Raw genomic sequence first — 15,253 nt, 5'->3', positions numbered from 1 at the left:
ATTGTCTGGTCCACTTTCTTTTTTCGTAGCAGGACCCTTTTGATGGCCATCCGTGGTACCTTTAGAACACAGTGGCAAGTCGACGATATTCTACGACCCGTTCCGTTGTCCTTCATGACAAGCCATCCTGGGCGTACATGCCATGAAGTTAGTGCCCCCCGCGCACGATGAGAATCTCTGCTGCTTGTCTTCGTGCTTTCCAAACCCTACCTTGGCCAGCAAGGTCGCCTGGTCTGTCCGCAGCTGTGAACGTTTAGAGCATCATGGGCAGGGCCATCCAACCAGCACTGGATTCTGACGATCTAGCACGCAAAAACTCGGCCAAGCCCACCACGCCAGATGCTGGATCATCGGCGGCAGTCACGGATATCGGTTCGGCTAGGCGCGCCGGCCATGCGACGTTTTGTCCCCTGTGCAGTGTTGCACAGAGTCCAACCGTGGATCGCTGGCTTTCCTAGCGGCGTGACGCTACACGGTATCAGGAAGCTCGGAGGATCCTAATTCGTGCCGAAGACCATGAGATGGTGGCAGGATTCCAACAACGTAGTCCTGCGGTGGCGGCAGAGTGCTGAGCTGCTGAGTGTCGAGGCGGTCTGGCAGCAGTCCGCAGCTCGATACCCGGTGACGGTGCTGCCGGATGCTTCATAGGTACGCTATTAACTTCACTGCAGCGATTAATACTTTTTGGTCCTTCCATATGTTTACTTGCTGGCCTCGGAGGATGTAAATAGGGGATACTGACGGTTGACCATGTGGACTGAATACCACTGCCGCATTCCTCCATCTCGAAAAAGCCTCTTCACATAGTACGGAAGCTTTTCGCTGGAGTGGTCTGTGTCCTGCGTGGTTGTTGACTTGGGGTGGTACGTCGGAGCAGTAGTGGCTGCTCGGTGAAGCGTGTTTCTATCAGCACAGCTCCTTGACTTGCGACCTTGAGTGGCCCGATCTCGGGACACCGCTACCGGCATTGGCTTTCGTTTCCGCTGTTGCACTTCATTTTTCGTACTTTTTTTGTGAAGTTCTATACGTAGTAAGATTTATTCGTACTGTATGACTTCACGTGTGATGCATTTTTAGTGAACTGACTATTACAGCAAAGATATATTCATATAACCAGATAATACAACCGTAAACCATCTTATTTATTGTTGATTCGTTGTCTTCGGTACATCTGGAAGCGCGGAAAAGCAATGAGGCTTTCATTTCATTTTTATGGCGCAACTATGTGTGAAGCATCGTATTAGAGCTTTATAGCAAGCATTAAAGTTGGTGAAACACCACGAGTAATTGGCACTTGGGTTCACCATAGCTAAGCAATAAACGAAATTGCATGAACGCGGTGGAGCACGTCCGCCCGCAATAGACAGCTTCACCTGGAGCACGATTCACTTCTACTGCGGTGGCAGTGCACCGCATATAGCGGCCGCTACAATAAACTTCGAACGAAATCAATGAGACTTGCGGAACATCATTTGCAGCAAATATTATAATTATTATAAAATCTTCTTGGAAAGCTCTCATATCTTCAAAGATATGTTATGAGATAAATGTCAGCTGGTGTTTAAACGACATGAGAGAGATCAAGACTCCTTAAGCACTCAAAAATTAAAATATTCTGGAGAATTTAGGTTCCTGGAAAAAATTAAATGTTTTAAATCACTTGTGGATAAATTATTATTAAATTATTTTGTATTTAAACAACTGAAACATTTTATATTGCGTAAAACAGAACTATTTTTATGAAAACAATTTCCCTTTGGGGCATGTGTGTAGCCCATTTATACGGCATTCTAGTCCGGCACCAAGGAACAGGCCACTATAAACATCGGTACTGGTTGTACTCCAGATGCAGAACACAATTCTAGCACTATGGGCACCTTGCATCAGTCAACTCACGTAGGCCTCCGTGCTCGACCATGACGATTTCGATGAAATTTTATGTGTATATTCTCACATGCCCCAATAAAAATTGGTAAATTTTTAAGTTCGTCGAAGCAGTACTGGCAGAGATATAGCCGTTTGTTTGGCTCCATGCGAGATTTCGCGCAGACCGAGCGTGAATTTCCGGTGACATCCTTGATAGTCGAGCAGGAAATGTTTCGAAATTAGGCTATTTGACATGGTATAACCCCGTTGTGAAATGTTGTTACCGTCACAAAGGGATGTAGTGAGCGTTAAAACTTAATTGTGATTCGTCGCTATAACGATTTCGAGCCACAGAGACTACATCGACCTGTTCTTATTTGCTAGCCTTTGAACTTCCTGTACCCCTTTTTGACTGTTCATGTGATTTTAATCTGTTGTTTCGAGTGCTATGTTGGGCTTTTGTCACGACAACCAACCGCACCTTGAAAGCTGCGTATTCGTCTTTGTGTCAAATCTTTTTAGTTGCATTTTGGTGTGTAACGCCGCTCGTTGGCTGTATCTAAACTCTAGTAGAGAAATTACGGATATAAAAGTAACATATAAGAACCACCTGTGATTCAGCCATTCGTTACAAAACGAATGAAAGTGTGATTAGGGTATAAAGTTATATTTAGGCCAAGATCATTGTAGGGGCAGAGCACAATCACGTGGATGGAAAAACGGCCGTATTCTTCCATGTTGCGTCAGATGAAACACACGTTAAAATTTGATTACTTTGGCAAAAGGTAAGGATTCTGGAGCATCACAGAAACAATTGGCCGGATCAGGTATACGGAGAGTATCGAAAAATTGAGTATCACCAGAATGAACTAAAAACACATCTTCTGAAAAAAAAATCCACAAGTTTAATCATCCACGTTGTTCGTTTCAAATATTTTCGGGTGCATTTACGATATCGTAATTCTCTTCCCACTGAAACGAATCGTAAGAAGGTTTTTCGCTAAGTAATGTATAGTAATTTTTAACCGATATATCAATTATAGACATCGCTAAGAACTTCACTTTTTCAAATGGAACTATAGTAATATCCGCTGCATGAATTGTAGTAACGTACGAGGCGAATTTTACAGATTTGCACTCTTTAACAACTGATTACGGCTTTCAGAGTAATTGTAATAACGGAAAGTTAGGACTTACCTGTTCTGAACATAAAACTGAGTGCTGAGTGTGATTTCAAATCAGAGTAAGACAATGCGGAATATCGTTTAAGGGCGAACCACCGCAATAACGGTATAAATGCAGAACAGAGGAAATGAAGCTTTTGTTCTGCTGTGTCATTCGAGTGCTGATTCGCTTGAAAAAGTAAATATGTTTTACAGTTCAAAGAAATTAGATGCGTTACTTCTATATGGAGAACAGAGATGGACTGTGAAGAGAGCGCTTCATATGTACGCACAAAGGTATCCCGACACACGGTGTGGACAAGAATGACAATTCAGCGAATGTGTAAAAACCTGTTACTGGAAGAGCACTGGAACACTACTCAGAGAGCAAGGAGCAAGCCTGAACCGAGCAGAACCATCGAAATAGATGTACCGGCAGCTGTTCCTCATTATCCACATGTTGACCCCGGAGGGCCTTCAGACTGCCTCTGGAAAACGTCAGCCCATCGTTGTTGCCATTTTGCGCGAAAGCAGTTTCCTTTCATATCACGTAACACTTCAGCAGGAGATAGAAAATAGCAGTAGCAGCAGCTGTATGAAACTCTATTGCTCCGTTTTAATGCATCATCAGGACAATAAGTTCTTTCTTCAAAGAACCCCCTTTATCTTTAAGTTACCTTTACAAGCTATGGAAAGCTTAATGTAAGAAATGCGCATTGCTGGACAACTGAGAATGGGCACAGTCTGAGGCTGGTTAAGCATCAGAAGCACTGAAGTGTGATCGACTGGTGTGGTGTTAGTGGTGGCTAGGTGATTGGTCTTTACTGCATGAAGCAATCTTAACGGGTAAAATATACACACTATTTCTTACCAAAGTGCTACCGGTTCTCCTAAAGGAAGAACCACATGAAATAAGTAGACGCACGTGGTATCAGCACGATGGGCTCCGGCTCACTATTTGCTCATACCGGATGATAATAATCAAAGTGCGGCTACTCTCGGAGGTCCAGTGTGGGCTATAATTATCATATGGCACTGAAACTTGGTAGACATGCTAATGCGATAACGCGGAACCACTTTACGCTGAAAAAAGTAGGCCCCATTTTGGGCAACAGGTGCGAATCTGGCGCTGTACAGCAACTCGACGACGTTTCCTGTTCTCATACTGAACAAAGTATGTAAGCGGCGGTTAGAAATAAAATCGACATTATACTTTTCTCACTTGTTTGATCTTTTCTGCCGACGTCCCATTCCTAATCTATAGCATTATAAAATATTTCTATGTGTCCTTCTACTCACAGCGCCAGATTTGCATCTGGTGGCCAAATTTGGAACTAATTTTTGCAGCATAAATATGGCTCCGCGTTATTGCTGTAGCATAAATATACATCGTAAGTTTCGCTGCCATACGTTGATTATAATCTACACTGAACCTTTGTGAGTAACTGCACTGTAATTCTAACCACCCAGTAGTTAGGGATGGTCTCACGCATGTCTTCCTGGTCGCTAAATAAGATATTAGGGCGCTATCAGATAGTCTGTAAGTTCGGTTGATTTGACGCCAGTGGATGTTTTTATCTGGGATAAACTCAAAGATGAAGTCCATCCACAATTTACGACAACCCAAGAGCATTTAAAACACTGCATTGTTGTACAATGACATTAAATGAATCTATTCATTCTATTCTGAAGTCCTTGCATCAACTACAGAAAATTTACGTCTACGTCGCACTCCGCAAGCCTGACTCATAGCGTGTGGGGAAGGGTACTTTAAGTACCACTAACTGATCCATTCTACCCAAAAGTCGAGACTGGCGTGTGGAAAGAATGGCTGTTGGTTCTAATGCCTCGAATTTTCTCGTCATGATCATTATGCGAGATGTATGTGGGAGGAAGTAATACAATGTGCTGCTCTTCCCGAGGAATGCTCTCTCAAGTTTTCAGTAGCAAACCTGTTCTTGGTGCACAACGTCTCTCTTTTAATGTCTGCCAAAGGAGTTTGTTGAGCATATCGGTGACGCTCTCATGCTGACTGAACGATCCTGTGATCTTCTCTCTCTCTTCTATCAGTCCCACCCTTTAAGGATCCCATACTAATGCTTGATACTCAAGAATCTATCGGACAAGGGCCGTATAAGCCGCTTCCTTCGTGGATGTGTTACACGGTCCTAAGATTCTTCCTACTAATCTCAGTCTAGCATCTGCTTTCTGTACTGTTTGTGTTATGTGGTCATTACACTTAAGGTCCCTCCGGATAGTTGCTCATAGATATTTACGGTAGATACTGTTTCCAGCAGTTTTTCATCAGTAGTGCTGTTGTACAGTAGTGGCTTTCTTTTACTATGTATGCGCAATACGTGACATTTATTTGCGTTCAGGGTGAACAGCTAGAGCTTGCACCATTCATCACTCATCTGAGATCTTTCTGCAAATTGACACTGTTTTCTCGAGTTTGTACTTTGTTGTAGACAACCGCATCACCCGCGAACAGTCTTAAAGAGAATCCTACGCGTTCCATTAGATAATCTATATACATGGTGAACAGTAATAGTCTTTGCATACTTCCTTGGGGTACACCGGAAATTACCTTTACATCCGTCGACTTTTTTCCGTTAAGAGCGAAGTGTTGAGTTCTGTTTCAAGGATGTCTGGAATCCAGTTGTAAATATAATATTTTTTTCCAAGTAAAATACTGTGCGGTTCAGTGTCAAATGTCTTCCTGAAGTCGGAAGACAGCAAACGTCTAGTGCACTAGGCGGCAGGGATTCTGAACACTCGATGATACAAACAGCAGTCTTGATGATCATATTATTTTGAAGTTTCCTTTTTGTTGCTGTGGCTGACATAATTTCACATTGTACATGTGTCTCTTGGCATTGAGTGCATGACGGGAAATGATTGTTTAACAGTCCTCATACCTCAACACACTGTTTTACAAATCCATTCAGTTTTTGGAATGTGGCTTTCTTTCAAGGCTCTGGCCGGAAAGAGAGCGGAAATGTTACCGTAGTTAACTGGTTGTAATCTTTAAAAGCCACGTCCTATGCCTTCCAATTGATGTGTCGGTCCTACCACTAGGAGCCAAGGAAGATTAGTATCAGTTTACTAGGACCCAAGTAGCATTAGTATTAATTTGAAATTAAACTCTTTTCCGCTATTCCCATCTTGTAAGTGAAATCTGTTAGTTGCGGCAAGTTGGAGCGCTCCAGAAGCCTCCAGCGACAGTTCCGTGTAACAACAGTTTCATTTTAAAGAGTGATGTAGATACGGATATATCTGTAATTAATTCAGTTACGATAAGAGAATGTACTTAAATTAGAGAGGTCTTTATAACAATTTATTTTGGTGAAACATAATTACGATATCTTAGATTAAGGAAATATCTGAGCTGAACACGTTAGCTGACAAAATTATGCTTCTGCACTACTAAATAAATAATTAATGTTCTTGTTGCTATTAACTGCGAGTTTGCTCAAGGTGGTCAAGTAGTTTAGTCTGTCCCACGCTGATAACGATTTTTTTTTTTTTCAGATGGATGTTTGCAACGACACTACAGTGACGCTGACGAACCTCACGTTCAACACGACCGGCTCATACAAGTGCGAGGTGTCCAAGGAGGGGCCTAGCTTTGACACTGTGTACGCCACTAGCAATATGACCGTCACAGGTAAGTCGCCTTCATATAAAGCTATGGCCGACACTTAACGTTTCAGTTTTTATTTAGATCCGCACGCATGGCTTTGTCTTACCGTATAATGAAGATGTGTGAGAAAATAATTAAATGCAGTGTGATTGTATGTTGTGCATTGATAACAGTTCAGCTGATCATGCACGATCAAAGACATCAATCGGTTAGCCGGATGCGAGATTATGACCCCTTTAATGGATTACCCATTTAATTTCTGCAACTCCATTGTTCTTTGTGACACAGAAAAGTTTTTTAAAAGCTTCTAGACTGACATACGGAAATTAAAGAAGGACATATCCTGCCAGGAATACCGAAGTAAAATAATCCGTCAAAGACAAGGTCATTAAAAAATCAACAGAAAAGGCGGCAACACAACTCCTACGGACCATGACTCTATAGACACCTAGTGGACAGTATCTAGCGCGTTCTAGGCCATCTTCCGAACTTCAGTAAGATTATACTTCTTATATGTTGTTACAATTATGTAATAATACTTTCTGTATTACAACTGATATTTATCTCAGAATCAGTTTTTTAACTGCCAGTTATGATCAGTTAAGTAATATCTGCAATTTTGTATGTTTGTTTTGTCCACCGGCAGTGTGTAGTAAATAAAATGTCCAAACACCTATGTGTAGGTGTGATGTTCTGATACTTGGGGCGTTGATCTAACTATAGAGTTGAGGTTTTTTCTGACCCATTACGAGACATTGTACTGCTGGGTGTAGATGAAACGGTAGGTTACGTTATGTCTCGCAATATGAGAATGTCTGTAAATGAAGTCCTTACTTCTCGCAAGTGGGAACCGTATATCTGAGCACGTCATACGACACGAGCGGACTGCTGTGGACAAGGATATTCGCTAAGTTACAGGATCAATGCACTGTGAGCTGTCTGCTCACTACTGGCTCTGTTGTGGCTTGCTAAATTACCTTTTCGTATATGCAAGAGGATGACTGATAAAGTGCCTATTCACCTAAGCAGCTCACATCTGCATTGCAGTAATAAACATGGTAAAAAATTTAGAAATTCAGCTCGATAGAAGGAGGTTACGTTCAGTGGCTGGAGCCATATATATAGTTTCTTAGTTATCCAGTCCTCTGTGCTTCCGAATATCTTGTGGGCTCTGGTCTGATGGACCGCCTTGAAATGTACGCACGGCGTGTGTAGTCCCAGTCTACCTCTGCTCAGAGCTGTAGCGATTGGCACAAATCACTGAAATATACACATGGCCAATATGTAAAGTCCAGTCATGGAAAAAAATGAAACAAAAACTGGCAAGTGTTTCGGTTAATGGGACGACCATGGCAGTGTGCTAGAATCTAGTTAATACGAAGTTGGCAAAGACTACATTTTGCAGTCTAAAGAGGGATATCATGTTTTACGTGCTTAAGGTGCTGCATTTTTCTTTCTAGTTGATGAATGTCAAATCTTTTTAATTTTGAGGCTTTCATCACCTAAACTACTTCCGTACCTCCACCTTTTTCAATCAAGGCTCGTATTGACTTAAGGTTTTTTACTGATTGCTGATTTATCCAAGCTGAGCATCGATCCATTGTGTAGCATATACACCTGAATTACCAGACTCTCAACTTCATTACCACCATGATTAGGTAAAATGATTTTAATACCGCATGCGTAGTTGTTATCAACTTCAATTCCTTGTGGCAGTAACTCGTTTAGCCCAATAGTTCAAATGGTTCAAATGGCTCTGAGCACTATGGGACTTAACATCTGTGGTCATCAGTCCCCTAGAACTTAGAACTACTTAAACCTAACTGACCTAATGACATCACACACATCCATGCCCGAGGCAGGATTCGAACCTGCGACCGTAGCAGTCGCGCGGTTCCGGACTGCGCGCCTAGAACCGCTAGACCACCGCGGCCGGCTTAGACCAATAGTTGCCCCAAAGAATGGTTCTATGTCGATACCATACAACGTTACCCGCAGGCGGAATTCCTGATGCAAAATTCTCCCGATCGATACACATTTAGTCGAGATTTGGTTAACCTTGACGCAGGTATGTGCGCCCATAACGTGCTTCCGCTCTCCCCAGGGTTAATAAAGCAGCGCTTTCAAAGACTCTCTTACCTAAAAATTCTCAAATCTATCTCGTGAGTGATTAAACGCAAGAATTGTCTATTATTTAAGCAATTCTTATTGATCCATAGCACATCTAACATTGATCTAGTGAGACCTGCAATGGTTTGATAGGCACCCAGGTTCTTCTGAGAGATGACTGTAATTCAACTATTGTCTCCCATATAAGAAGCTTCAATTCACCATTCAATTTAGATATGCGTCATTCAGTTTTTACTTTACATAGATATTTGTGTCTTAGGGAAAAAATTAAGAATCATGAAAGGTTTTGTGTACGCGTGGAAGAGACTTCGAAGCACTGGTAGTTTTTATTTATGTTACATATTCGTAAGAAATAGATTTCAAAACCAGATTTTAATCTTGAAAACCTTTTCAAAGGCTGATGTGGACCATCCTTCTAAATGCAATTTGTGGCGTGAGTGCTATATTTTATGTGACGTAAGACGTGGTCCGGAAAAAGGGTTCAGAACTCTAATTGCCTGACGATGGGTAACTCGGTTGGCGTGCACCAGATATCTGTCCAACCTGCTAGCCACCTGCGTATTAGCGTGACATTTTGTGTGGCTTCTGTCCCAAGTGGCATAACAATATCATCGTGTATTAAAACATTTAGCCCGTAATAAAGTCTAAAATGGAGTCTCTAATCATCTATTTCGAAGACGCAAATAAATAAAAGCATTGCCATCGAACACCTCTAAACACTACCGAGACTTAACTGTGGTAGAAATCCCACCGGCTACGTTAATTATTGCATCCTGATAATTTATATACATTGATGAGCAAACACATTATGACCACCTGCTTAATAGCTTGTTTGTCAGTGATTGGAAAGAAATACATTACCGGCCCTGCATATCACGGATCAAACAGTTTAGGGGTAGGTTTGTGCAGATATATTGCATTAGATGTTTACGCACAGATCGTGTAACTCGAGTAAATAACTGGCCGCTAATTTCCGTGCGCAGTGATGGCGCCCTATAGCGACCCAGTTGGGTTCCATAGGATTTATATTATGCGAATTTGGTGGCCGAGACATCAACGTAAGCTCGCTATAACGCTCCTCAAGCCACTGTGGTACGATTCTGACTCCGAGACATGGATAATTACACTGCCGAAAGGTGACATCGCCGTCGGTGAAGACGTCAAGCAGGAGGTGATGCAGGTGGTTCGCAGCGGTCGCCGTGTTTTCGATTACTACAACAGGTCCCATGCAAGGGCAGGGGAATGTCTCCCATAGCATAATACTGCTCCCACCAGCCTCTGTCGACAGCGCTGCACTTTTCTAGCCACCCTTCACCTCGATGAGCCGGCCGCGGTGGTCTAGCGGTTCTGGCGCTGCAGTCCGGAACCGCGGGACTGCTACGGTCGCAGGTTCGAATCCTGCCTCGGGCATGGGTGTGTGTGATGTCCTTAGGTTAGTTAGGTTTAAGTAGTTCTAAGTTCTAGGGGACTTATGACCTAAGATGTTGAGTCCCATAGTGTTCAGAGCCATTTGAACCAATTTCACCTTGATGACGGCGTTTGTGGAGACGACCATCAGCCTAGTTTACCAAAAATGTGACTCAGACAGAGGGCCGACACGTTTCCATTCATCGATAGTCGAATGCCGAGGGTCCCGTGCCCACTGTAGTCGTAACTGAGGATGTCGCTGAGTCAACATGTGAACACGAAGAGGTGATCTGCTGTGGAACTCCGTGCTCAACAATGTACGACCAACGGTGAGCTCTGAAATACTTGTGTGTGCAATAGTATTTTGCTCTTTGGGCAGAGGAGCCACAGATCACCATCTGTCCAACTTTCCAGAGCAGACAAGCCGCCAGATCCCACGGTCTGTGAAAATTCGTGCACGCCCTATCATTTATCGCCTAGTGGTAGTTCACTATCCCCCTACTTCTTTCTATAGATGCTCATGACAGAAGCACGTGAACATACGAACAGAATCGCCTTTTTCGAGATACTCGTCCACGAGCTCTGCGTAATAATAACCTGCCCTTTGTCGAAGTCGATTGCCTCAATGGATTTCCTCATTTGCAGCCCAATTCTTCACTATGGTGATACCTAGTCCATGTTTGCTCAGCTTCCATACATTGGCAAACCGCGTCACGTACCCGCAATGCCACCACGCGGCATCCAGCGTCGCAGTGGGCAGTGGTCACAATGCTTTGGCTGATGAATGTTGTTTTGTAACTGATGTATTGAGCAGTTGCTCTGTTATGCTTCTTCCATTTTGTCACTAACACTTGGGAACACAGAAAATCACTTTTTGGTGTCTTCCTATTTTAAGAAAAGCCCCATGTCCTGGTAAGTATGCTCATTCTGGTGTTACAACATCTTCGTATCACCCACACGTAATTTTTTAACTTTATTGTTTTAATTTCAGAGATGATATTTTTGGTGATAATTGTGGCTAATGCATACTTATGTATATTTTTAATATGTGATTGAGTCGTATGACTCATAATGTGATGCTCGATCGGCTGATTCGTCAAGCCTAGGCATGGGGACTCTCCGAGTATTCGGACTACCTTTTGACACATCCGCCGATTCCGTTACCTCCGCTCTTAAATCGTAAGAGACTGTCATTAGCCGTCGGGCTGAGAAGTGGCAGACTCTTACAACGTATCCCGTACACAGTCGAGAAAGCCTAGTAAACTCCAACTCACTGAGCATATTCCTTCCCACTAAGCCGGCCGGAGTAGCCGAGCGGTTCTAGGCGCTTCAGTCAGGAACCGCGCGACCACTACGGTCGCAGGTTGGAATCCTGCCTCGGGCATAGGTGTGTGTGATGTCCTTAGGTTAGTTTAAGCAGTTCTAAGTTCTAGTGGACTGATGACCTCAGAAGTTAAGTCCCATAGTGCTCAGAGCCAATTGAACCATTTGAAGCTTCCCACTTAAACATCGCCGGTAGTCGCGCAGTTATCATTTATGACGGACAACGACGCACATTATAAGGATGTGGAAAGGAAGGTCATGTTCGCTCCAATTGTTTGCAGCAGCGGATAATCCAGATTCCTTCGTGCGAAGCGGTACATATTCCTCCCTCGATTCTACCAATTACTTACGCTCAAGTGATGACACCTACGACATCTGGCGGTGCGGATCAAGACAGGTTACCACTGGAGACAGTCGGACTCGGTATTGACGAGGCGCATACCTCCCTCTCGCTAGTGAGGAAGTCGCTAGATAGCCGCGAAGAGCAACTGCCTCTGCAAGGTGATGGCTCATAAAACAACTAGATGATGGACGTTGGTTCACGAGTCGTGCAAGCCCAAGCTTTCCTCCGGGAGGCATAGAGAAGTCGAATGTACACACACATATTCTGACACAGAGACGCACGTACTAAGCAGCGTTCTTCCCGCAAACACTAGAAACGCCGACTGACACCGTCTGATGACTGTCTCTTGCGGATACACACGATCGTACCGATCTCGGTCGTGTCGTGGTGACACTTGCTAAAGGTGTTGATCGACCTTGCTGCCCCTTTCGGAACTGAGATGAATGGATTCAGCTTCACCTGGGAATCCGTGCAGAGATAGCGAGGGCGTTGGAACATCGTCACAGCCACAAGGAAACACAACAAGGGCCTCCTTGGTAGCCGTTGTAATACACCGGCAGCCTCTTCAGTGACTCGTGGGCGGACGGCAGGAAGAGCACGTGTAGCAGATAGCGAGCTACGCCCTCCCCCCCTCCCCCACCCTCACCTACAGATCCCGCGGATTGCATGATAATAGAGACCATAGAGACGATAGGGTACCGTTGGGGTGACATAACTCGTCGCCACTGCTCATACTGACGACAGCCACTGCCTTGCAGCGCGATCGGCAGTCATATTGATTCGCGACTGTGAACATCAACACCATCCGTTGGCGCGAGAATCTGTCATTGATACACGACGCATTTTATATGGTAGACACGGACATGGGTCTATTGCAAGAGGTATACGTTCTTGGCTTCCTGGACACCTCTGGATACACGCCATGCGTACCTCAATCGTTGTACATGTGCAGTGGCATCGCAGATCTTCTCAAAGAACGTTTAGTAGCTACCGATGTACGTTACATACCGAATGCCAATGGCATGGTTCTAACGGACCCAAGGATACACTTCGACAATGTTCGCGCACCTTCGGGTATCGTGAAAGGCGTGAATGTTCGTCTTTTTTTCTGACGACTTAACACAATTATGCCAAAGCAGGATAGATGATATGGTGATCGGGGACGATTTTAATTGTACACATTCTCCAAAGGATCAAATTCCTCACCACTCAGCACGTCCATTACTCAGCGCTGTCATTCACGAGCTCGATTTGGGATACCATCTAAGCTGAGTGACCGGGCTTCACGCACTTCACGGAACATTCCTCTCGCAGAACTGACAGGATACATACTTCCAGTTCTCTCAGGGATGCTGTTACGGCAGCTGAGTTATGACCCGCAGTATTTACTGACCACACGGCATACATTCGTGCCATCTCGTTAGAACGCCTACGCGTATGGCGCAGCCGCAGCCCGTGGAAGTATAACACCACTCATCTGGCCCCACCGGAATGTCAGGCGGCGGTGAGAGACACGAGGAGACTGAGGACTGTGCCTGCAATGAAGAGGGGCGTAAACGTCATCTTTACATTGGTGACCTGGTGGGTGAACTATACCAAGCTGAGTCTTCGGTGCACCTTGATAACGTTTAGTAGCCAGATGATTGGCAAGAGCGCGAGCGAAGACTGTGACATTGTGACATTGTCGCGTCAACACTTAGAAGTGACGACCATTCGTACGCGTCAAATTGTCGGAACCGCCAATGAACGACCCTCAGTCTCCCATGTATCGATGGAACGAAAGCTCGAGTACAGGACTTTGATCCATGAGGTGACGACAGAAGATGGCTTACGCCACGTCACGCAAAGAGACATAAGCAGTGCATACTTTGCCCACTATTCTCACCTGTACGCAGAGAAGAGATCCGACCTGGAGATCATTGCTTCTGTCGCTGGTTTGACAAACACAGCGGTCACTTTGGAACTCCAACGGGAACTGGTAGAATCGGTGACTGAAGAAGAAATATTGTATGCCACAGGAAAGGGGAAGCCAGCAAGACACCAGGGCCGGATAGGTTCTCCTGGAATTGAACAGTACGTTTCAGAGGCTATTCGACGGCTATATTTCAAGAGCTTATGAAGCCAGAGATGCAACTTCTGGCTACCTTTGTGGTAGGTGCCTTCATCCCGATCCATAAGTCTCGAGGAGGACAACGTATTATAGACTACCGACCACTAACGTGTTGAACTGTGATATGAAAACTCTGGCGGCTCATATTCGGCGCACTTGATCTGGCATCGTCGGACGCAAAATATCCCCACCGCGGTGCGTCGCTACAGAGACCAGTTTGCTCTCGCCAAGGTGTGTCGCGACCCGGAAGCTCTGGCGGCATTTTATGGCGTCAGTCGTATTCACTTAACTGCAGTCCTTCACGAAGTGCACCACCCAGGCCCACTCGCCGAAGTGGTGCTCCGTCTCCTGCGCAACACTGAAAGTGCTTGTCAACGGGAGGTTGTCCATCCCCTGGCAGATTCGCCGGTCTGTCAGACAAGGATGCCTTTATCGACGATACTGTATGTCTTACGATTAGAACCGTTGCTGTGCGGTCTGCGACACCACCTCACGGGAATGTCTATATGTTGTACCGTTTTCAGGGGCACCGGGTACGCGGATGACCAGATGTTAACATTTCGTGACGGACATGATGTCCACGGAGCCACGAATTTGTTAGCCATTTATGGGGAAGCTTCGGGGAGCCGTGTTGATGTACATATATCCGTGGCGTTGAAAATGGCATTCGGATGACACCTGCAAGAGTCGTCCCACTCACATGTGCGATGCAATCCTCTGTCTTCGTATTGACTTCACGGACTACATCTCACACACGACAGCCCTTAATTATTGCAGCCACTAGCAGCATATCGGTGCTGGATTTGTGGATTATCGTCTCCAGGCTTTGGACCTCCATCAACGGACCGAATTTATTAATGTCTGTCAGGAATCACGGATTCCGCAGACGCTACCAATCGAGCAGTGTCTCTTTACATTGGTGTTTCTCTCAAGCTTTGGCGATGATGCCTGACGAGTCTCATTGGCTTACTGATGGAGGCTGTGACACTGTCTTTCCTTTACTCTTTTTTAGTTAGATACCTGTGTCATTACCCTATTTCCCTATTTTAGGACGTTTTATCTGAAGTATAGCCACCTACGGGCCACTATCCCTGATTTTCGTTCACCGACTGCCAGTCACACATACCGCGCCTTGTTTCCCCGCCCGTCGCCAAATGTCATCGAATTGACATATCTTAACGTTCATTGGAGGGTAGTATGGAGCACTATAAACAAGTTAACGGTTGATTCAGTCGATCGTTCGATCTGGTACGTAACGGGGGACAAAA

At 44.8% G+C, this 15,253-nt stretch overlaps 1 protein-coding gene across 1 annotated transcript in view; it reads left to right on the top strand.

Annotated features, from left to right (window-relative positions):
* Positions 1–15,253, top strand: part of LOC126249028 (uncharacterized) — a 1,135,715-nt gene that overhangs the window by 672,615 nt on the left and 447,847 nt on the right. The window contains exon 3 of the mRNA XM_049950638.1: positions 6,561–6,696. Within this exon, the coding sequence (XP_049806595.1) occupies positions 6,561–6,696 (136 nt within the window). The remainder of the gene's footprint in view (positions 1–6,560; positions 6,697–15,253) is intronic.

This window comes from Schistocerca nitens, chromosome 3 (assembly GCF_023898315.1).
Source record: "Schistocerca nitens isolate TAMUIC-IGC-003100 chromosome 3, iqSchNite1.1, whole genome shotgun sequence".
Taxonomy (NCBI): Eukaryota; Metazoa; Arthropoda; class Insecta; order Orthoptera; family Acrididae; genus Schistocerca; species Schistocerca nitens.
The sequence above is the reverse complement of the archived record's forward strand: the minus strand, read 5'-3'. Positions and strand labels throughout refer to the sequence as shown.